The sequence below is a fragment of the Hippoglossus stenolepis genome, chromosome 24 (assembly GCF_022539355.2).
Source record: "Hippoglossus stenolepis isolate QCI-W04-F060 chromosome 24, HSTE1.2, whole genome shotgun sequence".
In the NCBI taxonomy this organism is placed as follows: domain Eukaryota; kingdom Metazoa; phylum Chordata; class Actinopteri; order Pleuronectiformes; family Pleuronectidae; genus Hippoglossus; species Hippoglossus stenolepis.
Genome location: NC_061506.1, coordinates 2,230,331 through 2,249,178, shown reverse-complemented (window position 1 = coordinate 2,249,178; position 18,848 = coordinate 2,230,331). Strand labels below are relative to the sequence as shown.

Here is an 18,848-nt window from a genome sequence, read left to right as displayed (position 1 = left end):
CGTTCTTTCTTTCGGGGGAATTTCTTTGAATTTGTTACAGGAGCTTATTTGGCCTTAAGGGAGAACTGAGTAGACTTTGGGTGGTCAAAGGTCAAGGTCAAGGTCAGGGGCTCCTCATATTGTGAATTAAATATGTCAGGTACACCTGTAGAAAGTGAAACTAGACCAGTCGGCGGAAGGAACATAACCACAGCTGTTAATCGCACCTGGATCTTCATCAGTGTGACAGTAAATTTGTCCACATTCGATCAAATGAAACACAGAAGTTCAGTGTTTCTTTCCCCTGAACTCTGCAGATGAACTCCTCGGGTTGTCCTTCTATTTAATGAGTGATCGGTATGATCCCTCTGTGTGTGTGGTGGGGGTGGGGGTGGGGGTAGTTGCAGTATCACCTCAGAGCAACCTGCCCTTCAGACAGAGGAATGTAAACTTTGAGACGTCTCCTCCAGACTCTGCCTTATCGCTGCATGCAAGGGGTCAAAGGTCAGCAGGTTAAAGTGTGTGTGTGTGTGTGTGTGGTTAACTGTTCAAGCACCATGCATTGTAAAATATAAATGCGTTTTCACATGTTGGACTTTTCTTATTCCAGATTTTTTTTTACATTAAAAGGAGAATAATAAATACGCTGTACTGTAGTCAGCCACTAGGGGCTGTCATAGTATTTACACTGGTCCTCTACATTTAAACTGAATATCTTTGTAATGGTTGTTAAAAGATGACCTCCGCTGTGTTAAAACCACATTGTCAGCGAGAGTCAGGTGACAGGGACAACTCCGTGTGTTTGGCGGATTATTCAGGAAACAGCTGAGCGCAGGAATCATCAGTCAGAGAAGCGACTGGAAGTTACCACACAGCCTGAAGACAGAAAATCCATGGATATGAATCTAAACCCTGAGGTCTGACGCTGGTACAGCGGCGTGGACTGGAGGCGTTATGTTTTCTGTCCGTCTGTCTGTCTCGCTCTGTTGAACTCGATGACTCCGAAATGCCTCGAAGGAATTTCTTCAAAGTTCAAGATCGCTGACCTCACAAAACAGGTTGTTTTGGCTATAACTCAAGAATTCATGCACTAATTATGACAAAAAAGTGATGACACATATATTTATTCAAAAGGTCCAAGGTGAACATCACTGCGACGTCATGATGTTCTGCAGAAAACACTTCTCTGGACATAATTTAACACACAACTGGCCAAGTTTCCTGCAACTTGAGGCTTCTGGGTAATAATCGTTTTTATTGACTCTCCCGTGGTCGGGCTGTTGTCTTTGTGTGGGCTCATCGTTGGGGCGCGGCCATCGGTGAAATAGTTGTGGTTTGTAAGGAAGTTGCAGTAACAACAACAGTGAAGGAAGAAAATAAAGCGCGATGAGAAAGATTAGAAAACAAGGCTTCGGATGACTGATCACTTACGAGTGTTGTGAGTGAGTTTGTAAAGTGGAGACTCATAAAAGTTTGTTACTTGCATTTATCCGACTTTCGCTTTAGCTTCAAATATGTGGAGTAACTGAGCCCTGTCATCCTCAGACTGATTGATTCATAAATAATCAGTGCAAATTATATTTTAAGCTAAAATATACTTTCACAGAATTTAATAAAACATTATTTCATTTCTCCTTTGTAATCTTTGACATATCTGTACATATAGACAGTTGTAAATGTGTGGCCGGTTGCACATCACTGCGACAGTGTGTGATAGCGCCCACTACAGGGGGTGAAGTGTGTTTTATTTCCAGTGTGTATTACATGTGGTCTGCGCTGTGTGGGAGCCAAACTGAGCGAAATGTCCCTGATCAAAGCCACGGCAGAAAAACAGGAAACGACACAGATCAGACAACAGATGATACACGTTAAAAACACAGAGATGATTTAAAGCCCGAGAGCAAATGGAGGCAGCGTTCGAATCCGAAACCCGTTCTCCATTTCCAAACCAGACAAGGCCTTTTCTGTGCCGCTCGAAGTCCCGCTCACCGCTCATGTCCAAACCTGCAGCGAGACGATCACAGGGAGAGCGAGCACTGCTGAGAGTGAAAGGGAGAGAGAGAGAGAGAGAGAGAGAGAGAGAGCATGAGTGTCTGTGATGCTGATCTCCTGTCACACACACACACACACACACACACACACACACACACACATTCCCCGCCTCCCTCCTCCTCCTCCATCCTGCTGTAGTCCAAAGCGATGAAGAACAATGACTCCATTCAGCTCTTGGGTTTCAAAGTGGAGAGAAACCACAAAGTGCTTCAGAGAGCGGGTGTTGGGAGATGGAGGGATCGGAGGGGGAGGAGAGAGAGAAGGAGGGCGGGTGTTTTCGCAAATATGATAAATATGATAGAGAGAGAGAGGGAGGAGGGGGGTTGAGGGGCTCGCACCAGCCCAAAAGGATTTGCCACGTTGTGGGTTTGATTACGGGTGTGCACCGCTTTTATTTGTCCTTACCGAGAATAAAAAGGTTCCACATTAAGGATCTATTTTCTATAACAGGGTTTCCAAAGGGCCTTAAACCGTCTCAAGTTCAATAACCTGAAATATGTTCAAATATGACGTATTAGGTCTTAAATACAGGGCCAATGAATATTCAGGTTCATGTTGGCAGGATCTGCACATGCCTGTAATCTGGCAAACCATCAGTCTCGGGTCCGGCTCAGCTAATTCTCTCTCCGGCTCAGTCGGGAAAGGTTTGGCCCGAGCTGCACTCCAACGTTTAGGTAGGTCTCCATCATGTCAATATTCAAACTCTCTTAAAGCACTTTTAGCTCCTTTACAACCCTGTAAACTCACTGTCGGGACATCTGAGCACCATTAAAGTCCAGCGTGGAACCACAAGAGCATTTGGAATAAACAGGCTTTGTTGGTAACGCTTTTTGATCAGAAAACGAAACTGGGGAGTGGGACGGACTGAGCGCTTCAGGGCCTCGTCTTCCTTGTGAAGACGAGGGAGGAGGAGAGGTGGAGGGGGCTGTGGTGGTGGTTCTGGGGGTTTCTCCTGTTTTATGAGGGCTCTGGTGGTTGGTAGGAGTCAGCTGTTCCCTGTTAAACCTCCACACTCAGGGTAGAGGGGGGTAAATGAAGTGGTTTTTATTCACCATGTCAGAAAGCAGCCTGGAAGTCCCTCAGGGCACCTACGTCGGTCCTCTCAGGTTTTCTGTCTTTGTTTATGTAGTTTTTGTCTGGTTACTTCTTTCAGAATAATTAGTATTTTTCCTTTAGAAGCCAGCTTGTCTTTTTTTGTCTCTTCTTTCTCCCTTTGTGTCGTACTTTCTCTATTTATACCTCCCACGCCTCTTTCATTTCGTCGGCCTTATCTTAATCAAACTTCTTTCTCACCATCTCCCCTCGGTTCTAAAATATCTCATTGTTCCTGCACTGTGATGCTCAACCACTAAACCAGATCGCCTCCGGCTATGAGTGTATACGAGTGTGCGTCAGACGCCTAACTCCGGGCATGCCCGTACAAACCCCCCCCCCATCACACACTTACACCAAAACCACAGAAAGGCAACAGTGAAACCAAAGACAAAGACGTACACTCTTCAAAATTCTTGTGTCTAGTTTTGGGTAACATACATCTTAACTCAATATTTGTTAACAACCCACACACCACATGTTGTTTGTTTATGCATATGCACGACTGTTTCGTATTTGCACTTGTTATCATTATCCAGATCTGCAAACAGTGTTGAAGTGTCTCATTTAGCTCAAGTTGGGTCCTGTTCAGTTTCTGTTCGGACCTTCGTCACTTTTAATGAGCGTAAATGTCACTTCTTCTTCCGGTGGAGGAGTGTTTTTTTAAATCTAGTCCCCAGGTGTCGTCTGCTGACGAATGATATTCTGTGTAAGCGCCGTCCGTCACTCCTACATCTCGAATGAGTGTGTGTGTGCGGTCGGGTTACAGAAGAGAAGTCAAACCAGGTGTCGCTGCACATCACCAGGTGATTTCACAGGTTTAGTCAGAGAGCGGATCTCGGTTAGAGGATCCTCGAGGATATGATGTATAAGAATTCAGAAGAATGATGTAGAAATTGGTGATAAAACCTGCTGTCTTAGTATTATTACCATATTACACAAAAAGTACTGAGCGAATTTCCAGGAAACCTGGTGGAACACGGGCCAAGGCAATAAAATATAGGCATTGATCTGAATCAGCGTTTTTATTGATTTTATATGGAATAATAGATGTTATATAAAAACTCAGGCCTATTTAGAGGACTGATATTTATGAATGTGTGATATCTGGTGCCATTCTGGTTCTAAAATACAGTATCTCTCTCTCCAATGTAATGAGAGGCTGTCAGGATCTCTGAGCTCAGGTTAGTGTGTGCATACAGGCTGTCTTTTGGATTTATTATGTATTATTACTGTTGATAATTATTATTATTAGCCGTGGGATCTCTTGAGCAAACAACCCAGGTTGTGGCGTTGCCGTCGGCCGGCAGAAGAAAAGAGGATTCAGTATTTAAATTTGCAATGTGAGACTGCATGAAATCCATTGGCTCTGTTGTGCTTCGCCATAAATCACGTTAAAGTCTGAGCCGAGCGCGTCGCGGGAGCAGTAAAACATTTGGCAGCGCGCGGGGGGGAAGGAGCATGGGATTAACAATGAGTCTGTTTTAACATGAAGCTGTTACTCAAGCTCGCATGTTGACACAACTCACAACACATGACGGGGAAATCACCACAGGTTCGGAATCAGAAAGACGGGAGGTTTTCACGCTTTCGTCGACACGTAGACGATCGTGAGCAGATTTTTAAAACCTTTCTGTGTGTAATGAAACGTCCCTCTGCAGCTTTTTGGGATAAAGTTTCCACCGAAGGAGTTGATCATCAGCTGAGAAGCAAAAGTCTTTTAGCAAAGAGGCGTCGGGCGAGTGCTCCTCTGTCTTGGTTTGTGCGTTCTGGACAATGTCCGGAGCAACTGATTTCTGTCCTCACATCGAGCTCCTCTGGAAAATTCCAGGCGATTCTCCGGAGTCGGAGAATCGTCTGAAAGCAACTTTCTTTCCCTTGTATTTAACTCGCTGCTGCTGCTGCTGCTGCTGCATCAGTAATAGGATTTCTGGAGCCTGAGCTCTCGGGGTGGCCGTCCGCCAACATGTGTGGAACCAGTGAAACAAAGCTTTGGGAATGTGAGCGGTATGCAGCACCATTAATCACAGTAAATCAAACAGACAGCGGTGTAAATCAGCACGAGAGGGCATCTCAGTGTAATAAAAAATAAAATACTGAATGTTTTTTTTCTCTCCGTCTCTTTAACTGGTGGATTTATGTGTCTCAGCAAAACAAAACCCTCGTCTTTCTTTTCTTTCTCCAGCAGAATTTGTTCCAACGGTTCCATAACTCAGATTACGTGTTCCCTTCTATATTTTTATGATCAATCCAGCAGCTCGCGCTCTGTAATTCTTCTGCAAACGTCGAACCAACAGCCGCAGAATTTGCATTTCCTGGCACGGCGTCCTCTCGCATCAACCTTTGTGTGAATGCTGTCTTTTTGAAACGTATTTCCACCTGGTCCTCCTCACGCAGGAAGTCACAGAGCGTGTGTCCAGTTTTAACCACGGCGCTAAAGTTCCTCCAGCTCTGCTTTCTGGTGTCGACCCGACCCATCTGGTTTAGTTGTTCCTTTGTTGCATGTTTCTGTCTTTTTCTACCAGATTCTCTTGGTTCTTTTACAGCCCCGACAAACTGTCTTCTGATCATATTTACCAGTTCATGTGGTCGCTTCGTTCATGTGGCTCGACCAGGATGTCGCGATTCGAATAGTTTGACATTTTGGGGAAATATGATTAACTCGTCCTGCAGCCGACCTCTAACTGGCCTCTGATGATTTAATATGGAAACCATATTAGTTAGAACATTCATTCTTGTTGAGGGCTCTGTCTATCGCCTGATCACATACGCTCGTGATGACGTCTTTAAGTTGCGTGTGGTGGCACCAGAGCATTTCCCTCATCTGCCTGCAGGAGATTGTTGTTTGCATGATGCGGTTTAAATCGATCTCAAATAAAAAGCATGACCACAGTAAAATTGCTATTATTGCTTTGTTTTTATATATATATTTCTTTTATAGACCAAACAAGACTATTTAATAACAGAGAAAATGATTATTAGTTGCAGCTTTAAACTTGTGTCAACATTTTAGAGATTTGTTTGACTTTTCAACATCCTTCTTTCCGTGGTGCTGTGTGTCAAACAGCTGCAGTTTGAGCTCAGTCGATTCCGTATGTTGGTAAAAGAGAGAAAGTCTTCAGGCGTATATAAAAGCCTCAGGGTTTGCAGCGTCACAGCTTCACACTCATTACCGAGAGCGAGTTCATGCGAGGTTGAGAGAGAACGCTTGATTTGTGCCGAGGCTCCTAAAAGACCAGGATTGTTTGGTTTAAATAAAGCCCTTGGATTGAGTGTGTCTTCATACTGAATCTCTGGAGCCTAGAAATGTAGAAATAAATATTGTTGTCCTCTGTTGAGTTTCACTGCAGCAGCGAGCAGAAAAAAAACAGGGAACATTTGAGCCTCGACACAAACCTCAAAGATCATGAAAGATTAGAAATGACAGTTTCTCTCTGAATCACGATGGTTTCAAAATAAAAGGCTCTCGCTCTCAAACATCAAACTTCTTGACGTCTCCCATCTGTCCCTGCTGATTAAAGAGGCTCCAAAACTGAAATAAATAATACATGGAACCGTTTTCCACTCGCTCATGTCAGCCATCGTTTTTGAAACGGCAGCGGACGAGAAGAACATTTAAAACCACATCGACTGAAGAAATGTCTTTACCAGTCTGTTGCAAAACCATAAATCTTCTGCGTTTTTATATTTTACCAGTAACTGTCCTTTTAATCTGCCGCTGCTCCGCATGCACTGGATAGAGTTTAAAGCACAAACTCTGCTTTAACTTGTCAGTTTGAGAAAGTCTGACACGTCCAGGAAGCTAAAAAGTACAAGAAAAAAGTCCAGGTCAAAATGTAAAAATCGTACAAATCTTTGTGATGATCACTCAAGATGTCAGAGGACGTTCTCAGAAGGCCCCAAACAAGCATTTCACACTGGTTTCCTGTTTTTTCTCTGCATGAGACATGAATAAAATCAAGTTCCTCTAAATAAAACATCCTCAGTTTAAACATCTATTTGTGACACAAACCTCACTTCAAGTCGTTCTAAATTCAAACACAATGCGTGTAATGGGTTTATAACTTGCTTCCTACAGAAACAGCACCAAACAATTCTTCCTATAAGTTTTAATCTGACAGTTATTGTCCAGTATTTTGAATTAAGTCCACACGTGGCCACGATCTCGTCCGTCGACCACTTCACACGAAGTCTCGTCTTCCAGAATCTGCGGCTCCCCGCTGAGCTCAGTCCACAGAAAGAAATAAAAAAACAAAACACCAAGGCCAACGGGTAATTTTGTGGCTCTGCCTGTTATCCTTGTTTAGCCTGGGCTGAGCCAGCCTCCACCCAGAGAGAGAGAGAGTGTGTGTGTGTCTGTGTGTGTGTGTGTGTGTGTGTGTGTGTGTGTGTGTGTGTGGGTGTGGGTGTGGGTGTATGTGTGTGAGAGAGAGAGAGACGTCTTACTTTACACATGTTATCGCAGCGTATTAATTTTAGTAACTTTAAAAAACAAGATTGTCACGGTGCATCGTCCCCGCCGGCGACACCCAGTGGCCGGAGGCAGTATGTTTTCTGTCCTCACGTCCACGTCTTGTGAACACAATATCTCGAGAAAAGCTTCAAGGGAAATTCTTCAAATTGGGTACAAACGTTCAGTGGAGCTCTAGGATGGAATGATCAAATGTTTGTGGTCAAAGGTCAAAGCTGAAGGTCGCTGTGACCTTGAGGGCTGATTGAAATACTTCACACTTGTACCTTTGACTTCCCACCAAAGAGTCGGACATTTTGAGAATAGATTCGATAAAGAAATGACTCTAATCCCGGAAAAGAAGAGCACAGGAAAAATAAAATGTTCAGACAAATCATTTGGCTCCATAAATGTGTCCGTCCTCCTCCTCATCACTCCATCGTCATCTGAATTGTTCCGATCCACCTGCTTCCTCTCAGAGGATATTTTCGGCTGCTGGGGTCAGTTATTTTTCTCTCCCGGTGATGAGAAGCGCTCGATCGGTGCCAGAGGAGGAAGAGGAGGAAGAGGAGGAAGGGTTCAGCGACAGTGTCAGTGACAGGAAACATCAGGCAGCTCCGCCCTGATAGAGAGAAGAGATGTTCCTTATTTCTGCTGTTCTCACTTCACACTTTTCATTTCAACAGATGAGTCACTCAGCTGCTTGCAGAGTCGATGTTGCAGTCGCACAAAACAGTTTCCGCTTGTTTCAGAGAGTTGTGAACAAGAGTAAAAGTTGTTTCTCAAACTTGTTTCACTTCCTGTTTTTGTTGTTGTGGACGAAACATGGAAGTAGGACATAACCTGTGTGAAATAAATAAAAAACAGAAAGACGAGAAATAAATATTGATTCTGATGATGATGATGATGATGATGATGATGATGATGAATTCCCTATTCTGCGTTTTGCAAATGTACAAAGTGTGACATGTTTCCTTCCTCTTCACCTCCAGCCACCATGAAGAAGAGCCAGGGCGGCTCCAGCTGGACGAGCGACGGGAACCTGATGTTTGGGGGAAAAGTCCAGAATGCGCTGACTCCGTCCTCCACGACCACCTCCTCCTCCTCCTCCTCCACCACGCCCTTCTGCTCCCAGATGACCTCCATGGACGGAGTCAGCTTCTCTGAGGGCGACCTGCTGCTCCAGGTAACACCTCGTTAAACGGTTACAGGGAAACATACGAGTCCCGCGTCACTGAAACTAGTTTGTCTGATGCAACACGGCCCCACGTGATAACAAAGTGACCGTGAGACGTGTCAAAGCTTCTGTCGGCGCCCGAACATGAGCTGAAACGCAGCTGGAGCCGAGGTTAGTGGGTGCAGGAAGAGCCGTGCCACCAATCACAGGAGAAAACCTCTCAACGCCGCACGAAACTGCAAGATTCAGCTTTGCCAAAGAGCCATGAAAAGCAGCCGGATGAATGTTGGCAGCACATTCTCTGGTCAGATGAAACCAAAATAAATGTGTTTGGATCGGAGGAGCTCCAGCGTGTTTGGTGCGGCCGCGGCCCGGACGACCACAGTGACTGAGCAGAGCGACACGGAGCTGATATGGGATCTGTAAACGCCGTCTGTGGATCGATGACATTTAGACTTAAAGGAATGAAATCTCACTATCGACTTTAGTTGCAGTAGGATATTTAACATGGGCCTTTTATTGTAGTTTAATGTCTTTAATTGGCTTCATTCTTCTTCATGTTTGTCCGTAAACAAATAAAACGTTATTGAATTGACAGGATGTTGTGTTCTGGTCCTCAGGCGCTGAGCGGCTTCGTGCTGGTGGTGACGGCTGAAGGTTACGTCTTCTACATGTCCCCGACCATCCAGGACTTCCTCGGCTTCCACCAGGTAAAAGCACCAACAGCCAGAGTCGGCAGTTCTTCTTCAGGGTTGAGGAAGTTATGCTCAGCTCTGTGTTACTGTAACTTGAACCCACTTCCCCCTCTGGACAAGAAACACATGAGAGTCTGTTTCTCAGAGATTCTGCTGAGTGGAGATGTTTAGAATTGATCGCGCATATTTGGGTGATTTGTTTTGAATAGAAATCTTGTGTCTGCTTCGAGGTCATGTGAGGAAAACATGCTGTCGAACATGTTTATTAGAAACGCTCCGACCGCAGGAGGACGAGCCTGGTCTCGGAAATAACTCGTCCCTGCACATCATTGTGTTTTCACTTCGTCGACCTCCTGAACTCTGCTGTTCCTCATAAAACGTCCTTTTGAAAAGATCAGAGCGCTGCACAGATTGCAGGTTTCCTACTGTCTGTGAAGCAGCGACTTTCACTTCATGTTCGTGCACAAGAACAGTCGACTCGCACAGATTGGAGTCTGTCACAGTGAACATCTTGTTCTTTTTAAGTCCGTTAGAGGCTGCGACTGTCTCCAAACACACACACACGTTCCTCCTCCTGTGATTCAGACCTGGAAGACAAAAATAGCAAGTTATAAACATCAGGAAACAGAGAAGAAGACAACATAAACATTTTGTAAACGTTGCATTGACAAAAAAGAGGAGACTAAAGAGCTAAAACATTTTAAAAACCCTGTATTGCTCCTTTTAAAATAACACATCGTAACACGTGGGAGGATAAAAAACTAGAGGTCGCAGCTTTTCCACGACGCGATGTGAAGTCAGGATGCTAATCAGGGAAGGAAACGATTCCCCAGCTGCTTCGACTGTTTACCACCGTTATAAACTTTATTTATAGAGCGGCTCTGAGCGCAGTTACAGAGCGGGGACAAGAAGAAACGAGCTGCAGATAAAGAGCAGACGGGCGAGATCGCACCGCAGATAGAAAAAGAGGAAACTGATGAAACTGATTTGTCGATGCCAATGTGCAGTTTGTACTTTACTTTGAGTTTCAAGGAGATGAAACGTGAAATTAGCTCTGAGGTATTTGAGGCAGTGATTTAAAAACAACAACTCACAGACCTCTCGTGCTGACAAATCCAGACTTGAGGCGTGTTTTGAACTCGGAGAAGCCATTTTTCAGCTCCGCCGACAAGGGCGGGTTTTGTCTCTGGTTTGTTTGTCATCGGTTGGGTAAGAGAACAAGCGGCGAGGTGTGGTTCGCTCAGCACCTCGCTCCTGGAGCACAACAGGGTCTCTGTGTTTTCCAGCCTTAAATCAGTGGCATTCATCCGCCGGGGCATTGTTCCCCGCTGCGGTGTGTTTACACTCACATCATCGGCCCTGAACGCAGCTCGCCAGCGCAAACACGGGTCGGGATGGAGCTCGCCACCCAGCCGAGGACTGAGGGCGGCCTGGAGGAGGGCCAGTCTGAAACACGTGCGCCAACACACACAGGCTGCGATTCCATTATTTAACGTTTGTTATGATCGCATGTGCTCGCCGCTAAGAGCCAGTGGTGAAAGACAGAGACGTCACTTAGCCTCTCAGGAGGAGTCACGTGATTTTCTCTGACATGCAAAGGTCACATCTACTTGATAATGAGAAATAAGGTTGGATTTTTTTGTTTTTAAAGCCTCTATGTGAAGTTTTGAGGGACTTTTATTTGTCAGACTCACGCAAACACGACCATTTCACAGTTAAACCAAACAAAATATAATGAACTTGTATTAAGAATATTTTAACGTATGAGTAATTTGTGTTTTCAGTCGGACGTCGTCCATCAGAGCGTCTTCGAGTTGATCCACACAGACGACCGAGCTCTGTTCAGACGACAGCTGCACTTCGCCCTCAAGCCCAACGCCAGCCAATCGGACAGCGGCGCAGACAGTCCCAGTGAGTGACCATAAGAGAAACGCCGACACCGGCTTCAACGCCACGTCCCTAACGATGTAAATATCACGTTTACAGGTGAGAACTCTGCAGAGATCACCACCGGCGTGATGAACTACGACCCCCAGGCCATCCCGCCGGAGAACTCCTCCTTCCTGGAGAGGAACTTCTGCTGTCGGTTCCGCTGCCTCCTCGACAACTCCTCCGGCTTCCTGGTAACCGCCGTCAATTACGTAGAAGATCGCACGTCTTCATCCTGGCCTCTGTTTGTGTGTGAACTTGTCTCGTGTCCGTCTTCAGGCCCTGAACTTCCGCGGCCGCCTGAAGTTCCTCCACGGTCAGAACCGATTGTCGGAGAACGGGACGCTGGTTCCCCCGCAGCTCGCTCTGTTCGCCATCGCCACGCCGCTGCAGCCGCCGTCCATCCTGGAGATCCGCACCAAGACGCTCATTTTCCAGACCAAGCACCAGCTTGACTTCACGCCCATGGGCATCGACACCAGGTACACACACACACACACACACTGACCCACACCGACCCACACATCTGGAAATCACTGAGAATCTGAGTCTCTCATGTTGTTGTGTTTCTTGTCCACAGGGGTAAAGTGGTGTTAGGGTACAGTGAGACAGAGCTGTGCACCAGGGGCTCAGGCTACCACTTCATCCACGCTGCAGACATGATGTACTGCGCTGATAACCACATAAAAAGTAAGTTCCCACAAACACCCACACGTCTGTAAAGATATATATATATATATATAAAATAGGTTTTCATGGACAGACAGTGACGATCTCTGACTGTTTTCCTTTGTCTTGTCCAGTGATGAAAACCGGAGAAAGCGGCTTCACCGTTTTCAGGCTGCTGAAGAAAACTGGTATGTGGGTTTGGGTCCAGGCCAACGCCAGGCTGGTGTTCAAAGGAGGGAAACCGGACTTCATCGTGGCGCGGCAGAGAGCTCTGACGTAAGTTCACAACCAAAGAGCCGGAGGGGACTTCCCGTCATATACCACAATTGTTACTTGTTTAAATAAATAATATTTCCTTTTATCAATTTTTATTTTGAGTCCAACAGAAATATTTGCTTATTTCAGCTTCTTAGAAGTAATTCAAACTTCTTTGGATGAATTGTTTTGTAACGTCTCCCAAAATCCACAATATTCAGTTTGAAATAATAAACAGCAGAAGACTAGACTCGTTCTTTTATTGTTTTCATTTAACAGTCTTTTTTCTCTTTTCTGCAGAAATGAAGAAGGAGAAGAACAGCTACGTCTCAGACGCCTGCAGCTGCCGTTCAACTTCGCCACCGGGGAGGCGCTGCTGTACGACAACACCCCGACCGTGGACATGCCCGAGATGTCCGACATGTGCTCCACCCCGAAGCAGAGGAAAATAGACGAGTTCTCCGTCAGCCCCAACTCCATGCTGGGCTGCATACTGAGGCAGGACCAGTCCATCTACTGTGAACACAACCCCAATTCAATCAGCTCCCTCAACGACGTCGCCTTCCAGGACACGCACGCCACCGTCAGCGTGCCCGGAGACGTCTGGCCGCACCCTTCACCCAAACCTGCGGGGAATCTGATTAAGTCGGAGGCCATGGTTCAGGACATGATGGAGACGCTGCAGCAGATCCTCGGGGACAGCGACGTGATCGGCACGCTGGACGTGGAGCCCGACGAGATCAAGAGCTGGGAGACCATGTTGCTGAGGATGAGCTCCAACACGTCTGAAATGAGCGAGGACCTGAACGACATCCTGAACAACGACATCCTGTCGTACGTGGAGGAGCAGCTGCAGAAGGAGGCTGGGTTCAAGCTGCCAGATCAGCTGGACATCCCGGCCTCCCTCTCCACTCTGGACCACCCGATCCCGGACCCCAGCCTCGCTGTGGAGCAGAACTTCGGATGGCCCCTGGAGCCTCAGAGCCAGCTGATCTCAAACGGAGGCCCGATGATGAACGGACAAACGGCGCCGGTCCTGGAGACGATGAAACTCACCCACATGGATCTTCCTCAGCTGGGGTCTTCTGCTTTAAACGGCCCCACCCTTCAGCAGATCACCTCCCAGCAGATGCTCCCCACTCCTGTCGGTCTTGGCATCCTCGGCACTCCGGTGACCTTCAACCCCTCGCTGGCGGACTCTTGTGTTCAGACACAGAACGAACTGAGGAGCTTACAAGTCGCTGCCAAGGAGAACAACCTCGGAGCGTTCAGGCCGACCAATCAGCTTCACCCAAACCAAGCGCCGAACCACGTTCAGATGAGGACGCCCGGCGCGCCGATCGGCCTCCAGGACCAAAGCGGAGACAGAAAGTTAAACCCTGTGTTCAACTTTCAGGGAAACCGATGGAACTCCTCCGTCCAAAACTCCAACCAAGTCAACAACTTTGCTCAGACTTACACCCAGAATATTTCAAAGGAACCAGGTTTCCCTGCAGGTCCTCCCCCGTCCAGCTGCTTGCAGGGCCACTTTGCACTTCACACACACAACAGTGAGAATCAGAGACAGTCTTGGCAGCTGGAGCAGCAGCAGCAGCAGCAGCAGCAGCAGCAGCAGCAGCAGCAGCAGCTCATGTCCGGTGGACGCCAACAAATGGGCGCCTGCCTCAACCAAATGTCAGGACTTCAGAGGAATCCTCTGCCCGGAGTCGTTGCGCCGCAAACCACTTTCAACGGCAGACCGGTGTTCAGGACACCAGAGACTCCCACTGTACCGTTTCTTGTTCAGCAGGACTTGGAGCCGCTGCCGCCTCTGGCACTTTCGAGCAGTTGTATGTTCGGTAACGCCCCCGTGTCTGTGCCAGTGAACGGACTGCCCCTCGGTCAGGTGAACTCCTGCAAGCAGATGAACGCAACCGGCAACAGCCAGATCCTCTCCCAGCCCGCCTGCTTCTACCAGGGAGGAGGCTCTGTGCTGGGGATGCCGGCGTTACCAAACCCCGATGAGGCGGCGCTGTCCTGCCAAATGCCCGCCGTCCTGGACCTGAACGGCCTGTTGGTGCAGCAACAGCAGTATCTTAACTTCAGTGAACAGACGCAGGTAAGAATCTGTTTCTGTTTTCAGGAGAAGGTTTAATCTCACAGATCTGTACTTTCATTTTTAAAACATCCGCTTATTGTAGTTTTTATGAACATGTAACATTTCAACTGACTCTTAGTTGTGATGTTTCTTTATCATCTTCTTGTTTCCACACTTCAAGCTGTCTGATCTCCTCACCTGTCATTGGTCTTCCTCACAGATCAACAGCCATCCGGTCCTCGGGAACAAAGGGTTCCCGTTCCCCTCGCTGCCCGACGACACCGTGTACTACTCAGAGAACAAATAGGGACGAGAGGAAAACAAAAAGACTCCTGTCTCTAAACACGAAACGGAATAGACTGAAGAACAGAAACGTGCCCCCGAAAAGGATGAGGAGAGGAAACAGGACACGTCCCCCTCTCTCTTCTTCTTTATTCTTCCAATTAGGAAAGAGTGAGGAAAGCTTTAAAAATTCAAGTTTGGCTGAGGACGGCTGGTTTGTGGTCGAGGAGGAGGAGACGTCTCAAGAGGAAGGAAGAACGTTTTGTTTTCATGGAAGAAGAATGAAATCTTTTCTTGGAGCTGATTGGATTGTACCAAAAAAACTTACATCAGTGAAATAGTACTTTTGGCAAATCACTGTCACAGGATTGGCTGCAGTTCAGCTGGTGTCAGCCAATCGCCACACAGCACTTCTGAATCGTTCTTCAGTTCTCAGTGTTGACCAATGAGAGAAGAACTTCGGTAAATTCACTGTGGTGGAGAAAAAAAAGCAGCTAATTCTGCGTGAACAGTGAGTGGTGTCTCTCCACAAGGGGGCAGCAGTGAGCCCGTTCTCCACTCCGTGTAAATTGGAGATGTTTAAAGACGAGAAAAGACTCAAAGGAGGAAGTAGAACTGGTTGTTCTGGGCGGATGTTTCTCCGGTCCGGTCCCTGAGCTTCACTGTCTCACACCCAGCGGATCAAATCAACCCAAACGTGGAGTCGGAGGCAGAACGCTGAGACGACCTCCTGCTCCTCCTCTTTTCTACTTTCTCAGAAGGATGAAATGTGTTGACGTCTTTTTGTTTTGCTGTTTTTCAAATTGCGTCTCGATTAAGTTCATTTCAACTCTTTACTGTCCCACTGAGGGAGATTTGCTTTGCAGACAGGGTATGTATAAATATATATATCTACATATATATATATATATATATATATATAAAAAGAAAAAAAAAGAAAAAGAAACGCACAACGAAATCACAGCATCATCCTACTAACAGACCTTTTTTTTTAAAAGATGATTGAGTGAAACCAGCTGCTTGTTAGTTCATCTCTCATAGATTTTTAAAAAGCAGTCGGAGCTTTTTCACTGAGCCAGTTCTTCTTCTTCTGTTCTTCAATATTTCTGTGTCGTTGTTTTCTTGTTATAGAGGAAAAACAAATGTAGACAGTGCCTTAACCCGACAGACTGCTTGAAACTTTTAAGGGACAGTCTGTCAATTATCTGCAATTTAAAGAAAGAAGCCTTTCCATCAGGAACATGAGCAGAGAAAAGGTGTGGTGGAAATTGGTGTTTGAAACCAAAGTGAAACTCGCCCTCGCCTTAACTTCACTCGCCAGTTTTTTAAAGATTTATTGCACTATTCCCTTTATTGCCAAAGCATAGTGAAAATAATTCACGAATCCTTTGTCTCACACGAGGCTTTAAGACTTTTATCAGAAAAAGGTTCCTACAGGTTTTGGTGATGATAGATGATACAAAAAAAAAACATGATGCTCTTATATATTATTTTTAAAAAGCCCAAGTTAAATGAATAATAAATATCTATTTCAATAATATTGTATTTAAAGTCGAACTACACTTCCTCAAATAGCAGAACCTGAAAATGAAAAACCAGAATGTTTCCGATACTGATCGCGACTCGTATTTTATTCTCAGCTTTCCGTTTTCTTCTTCTTCTTCTTCCCTCTCTGTCTTGTGCTTTATGTATCAACGCTCTTGCTCAGACCGGGAGCATCGCTGATCGTCCGGCGGCGAAAACGCAGAAGTAAAACAGTGAAAGGCAGCTATTGTATATTTTAAAACGAGGAAAAAAAATGGAAAACACTTTGCGAGTTAAACAAAACACACACACACACACACACACACACACAACAGGGGTGGAAACGTCAAGTGCCTTTTTAAACGAGCTCTTCTTGATTGCCTGTGGATCTTTACTCAGCACTTAGATTGAAAAGAGACGCTGTGTCGCACCTGGTCGCTTCATCCAGTACTGAGCCGTGAAATCACTTTTCTTCTTTAGCACTTCTGAACCTTCGATAACAAACACTTAGTTGTGAAGGGTCACCTGCAGCAGACGTTAGCAGAGTGCTCACAACCAACTTGAATACTTGACTTCAATACCAAAAACAAGTCAGTGCAGCCATGTGTGAGACGCTTGATACTCGAGGATACCAAAGGGACAAATCAGACTCAGATCTACTGTTTCACTGATTCTTACAGTTTGTGGAAACACAGAGAACGACGTCTGCACACGAAACGACGAGAGATGGACCAGAATGATTGTATTTGTAGTTTCACGTAGGAAATCGAGCGTCGAGCTGCGTTCACGTCGCACGGGGAGTTCGTGAGCGATGGTTTCCAACATGTAAATTCACAGCAACATGGGAACTTCATCCGGCTGTTCGTCAAAGAAGCAAACAGATGAATTAGTGTAGCAGAACTTTGACCTCTCCATATTATCATAGCACTTTATTTTGAACCTTTTTAAAAGAGCTGAAAAATACTCAACTTGTTTGACAATCGATTTTTAAAAATCTGCGTTTCCTCCTCATTATCCGGTCGTGGATGTTGACACTGTTTACATGTTGGAAATCGTCAAATGTGACGTGAGCGTGAGTCTGTTTGCTCTGCGGGGTCGTTCAGCTGCATTCTGGGTAATGTAGTAAAGCACGCACTGCAGTGAAAACAGTGGAGGCAGATTGAGTTTTAAAGTTGCTTTGGCTCAGATCTATTATTCTTAAAAAGAAAAACTTACGTGAACTAAATCTGCAGTGATGTTTCAGTGAATCTTCTGATAGGCCACACAGTTTGTTTTTGTTTATTTCCAGACGTCAACGGCAGATTTCTATTTGGTATTTGAAAGTGAGGATTTGGAATGAGAATCGAGAACCGAGCCGAAGCAGCTGTAAAATAGTGGAAATTAAGATAAAGCCACAGATCCCCAAATTTCTCGAGATTCTTTTGTGAAATTCATGTGATTTTTTTTTTTTTTTAAAACATCAGCAGCGAGCAACTACAACAAAAGTAACTGAGCGTCTTTGTCGTCGATTCAGCAAAAGTTCGTAAACCATCACATGTGGATCAGAGGCTGAGTATTTAAGACTCAGTACAAAATGAAGCGTTTCGTTCGGGGGGGTGATTTTCCCGCAGCGCACCTCAACGTCCCTTCTCTTCTCTTCTCTCTCTCTGTTTCACTCACAAAATATTCTGCATATAGAAATTTAAATATATATTGTTGCTTGCTTCTAGATTAAAAAAAAAAAAGACAAAGCCATTGTACTTTTTTTTTTTTTTTCAAATTCAAGGCTCCAAAATGCAGTATCTTTGTGTACCTTGTATATAAATATCTATATTTGTCTTCTTAATTTTTTCAAAAATCCCAATACGTCATATAATGTGTATTTTAACATCATATTGGCTTAACCTGACTCACAACTATCATTTTTTTGTACATTGTCTGCACAGCATATTCACATGTAATCTCTTGTTATGATGGTTTTTACTTTGTAACTTTTCAACTTGTTATATCTTGTGGATTTGCCTTCAATATTTTTGCTTCTAACAGTGTATGAATGTTTGAGTCAATATGTTCATGCTCACCGTATTAAAGGTGAAGTGATCACACGCTAACGTTTCCACCGCTTTTGTGTCCGAAGGTGTCAGAGGTCAGAGGTCAGAGGTCAGTTCACTTGCTCTCAGAGGTGAACCGATGAGAATCTGTTAAAAGACGTCAAGGTCACATATATATCTATATATATATACCTTTTTTCTTTTTATCTGCCCTTGTTGGTCTCCTACTCTGCAGGATTTTGCAAAAACTTTAGCATATTATCTTATTTTTTTACATTTCTTCCTCATAATCCTGAAGTTTTGGTGTTGTTGGTGTAATGGCCCCCAGTGGCCACTAGATGCTGCTGTCGGCCTGTTGGCAGCCGCTCCATGCGTTCAGTGTAATAATACATCTGCTCCCAGTTAAGCCTTTAATGGTTTTTAATTCAGCAGCAAACTGGGCCACAAAGGATTAAACGCTGCCTCTCGTCTTGTCTCACTTCGAAACACAGAAAGTACAAATCAAGTTCTTACTTAAGTGAAGGGAAAGTACTTTGAGCGAAAGTAAAAGTACTTGTGCTGAAGAAAAATCTCTGAAAAGTAACTAGTTACCTCAGCTCGGTCAATTATAACAATGATATATTGTGAATAGAACTTT

The 18,848-nt window shown here is 45.3% G+C and overlaps 1 protein-coding gene across 1 annotated transcript in view; it reads left to right on the top strand.

The window, feature by feature from the left end:
* Positions 1-18,268, top strand: part of LOC118103210 (aryl hydrocarbon receptor) — a 51,180-nt gene extending 32,912 nt beyond the window's left edge. Inside the window, exons 3-11 of the mRNA XM_035149904.2 lie at positions 8,566-8,759; positions 9,371-9,460; positions 11,230-11,356; positions 11,432-11,568; positions 11,654-11,856; positions 11,955-12,064; positions 12,178-12,319; positions 12,599-14,396; positions 14,596-18,268. Of these exons, the coding sequence (XP_035005795.2) occupies positions 8,566-8,759; positions 9,371-9,460; positions 11,230-11,356; positions 11,432-11,568; positions 11,654-11,856; positions 11,955-12,064; positions 12,178-12,319; positions 12,599-14,396; positions 14,596-14,682 (2,888 nt within the window). The 3' untranslated portion in view covers positions 14,683-18,268. The remainder of the gene's footprint in view (positions 1-8,565; positions 8,760-9,370; positions 9,461-11,229; positions 11,357-11,431; positions 11,569-11,653; positions 11,857-11,954; positions 12,065-12,177; positions 12,320-12,598; positions 14,397-14,595) is intronic.
* The last annotated feature ends 580 nt before the right edge of the window (positions 18,269-18,848 follow it).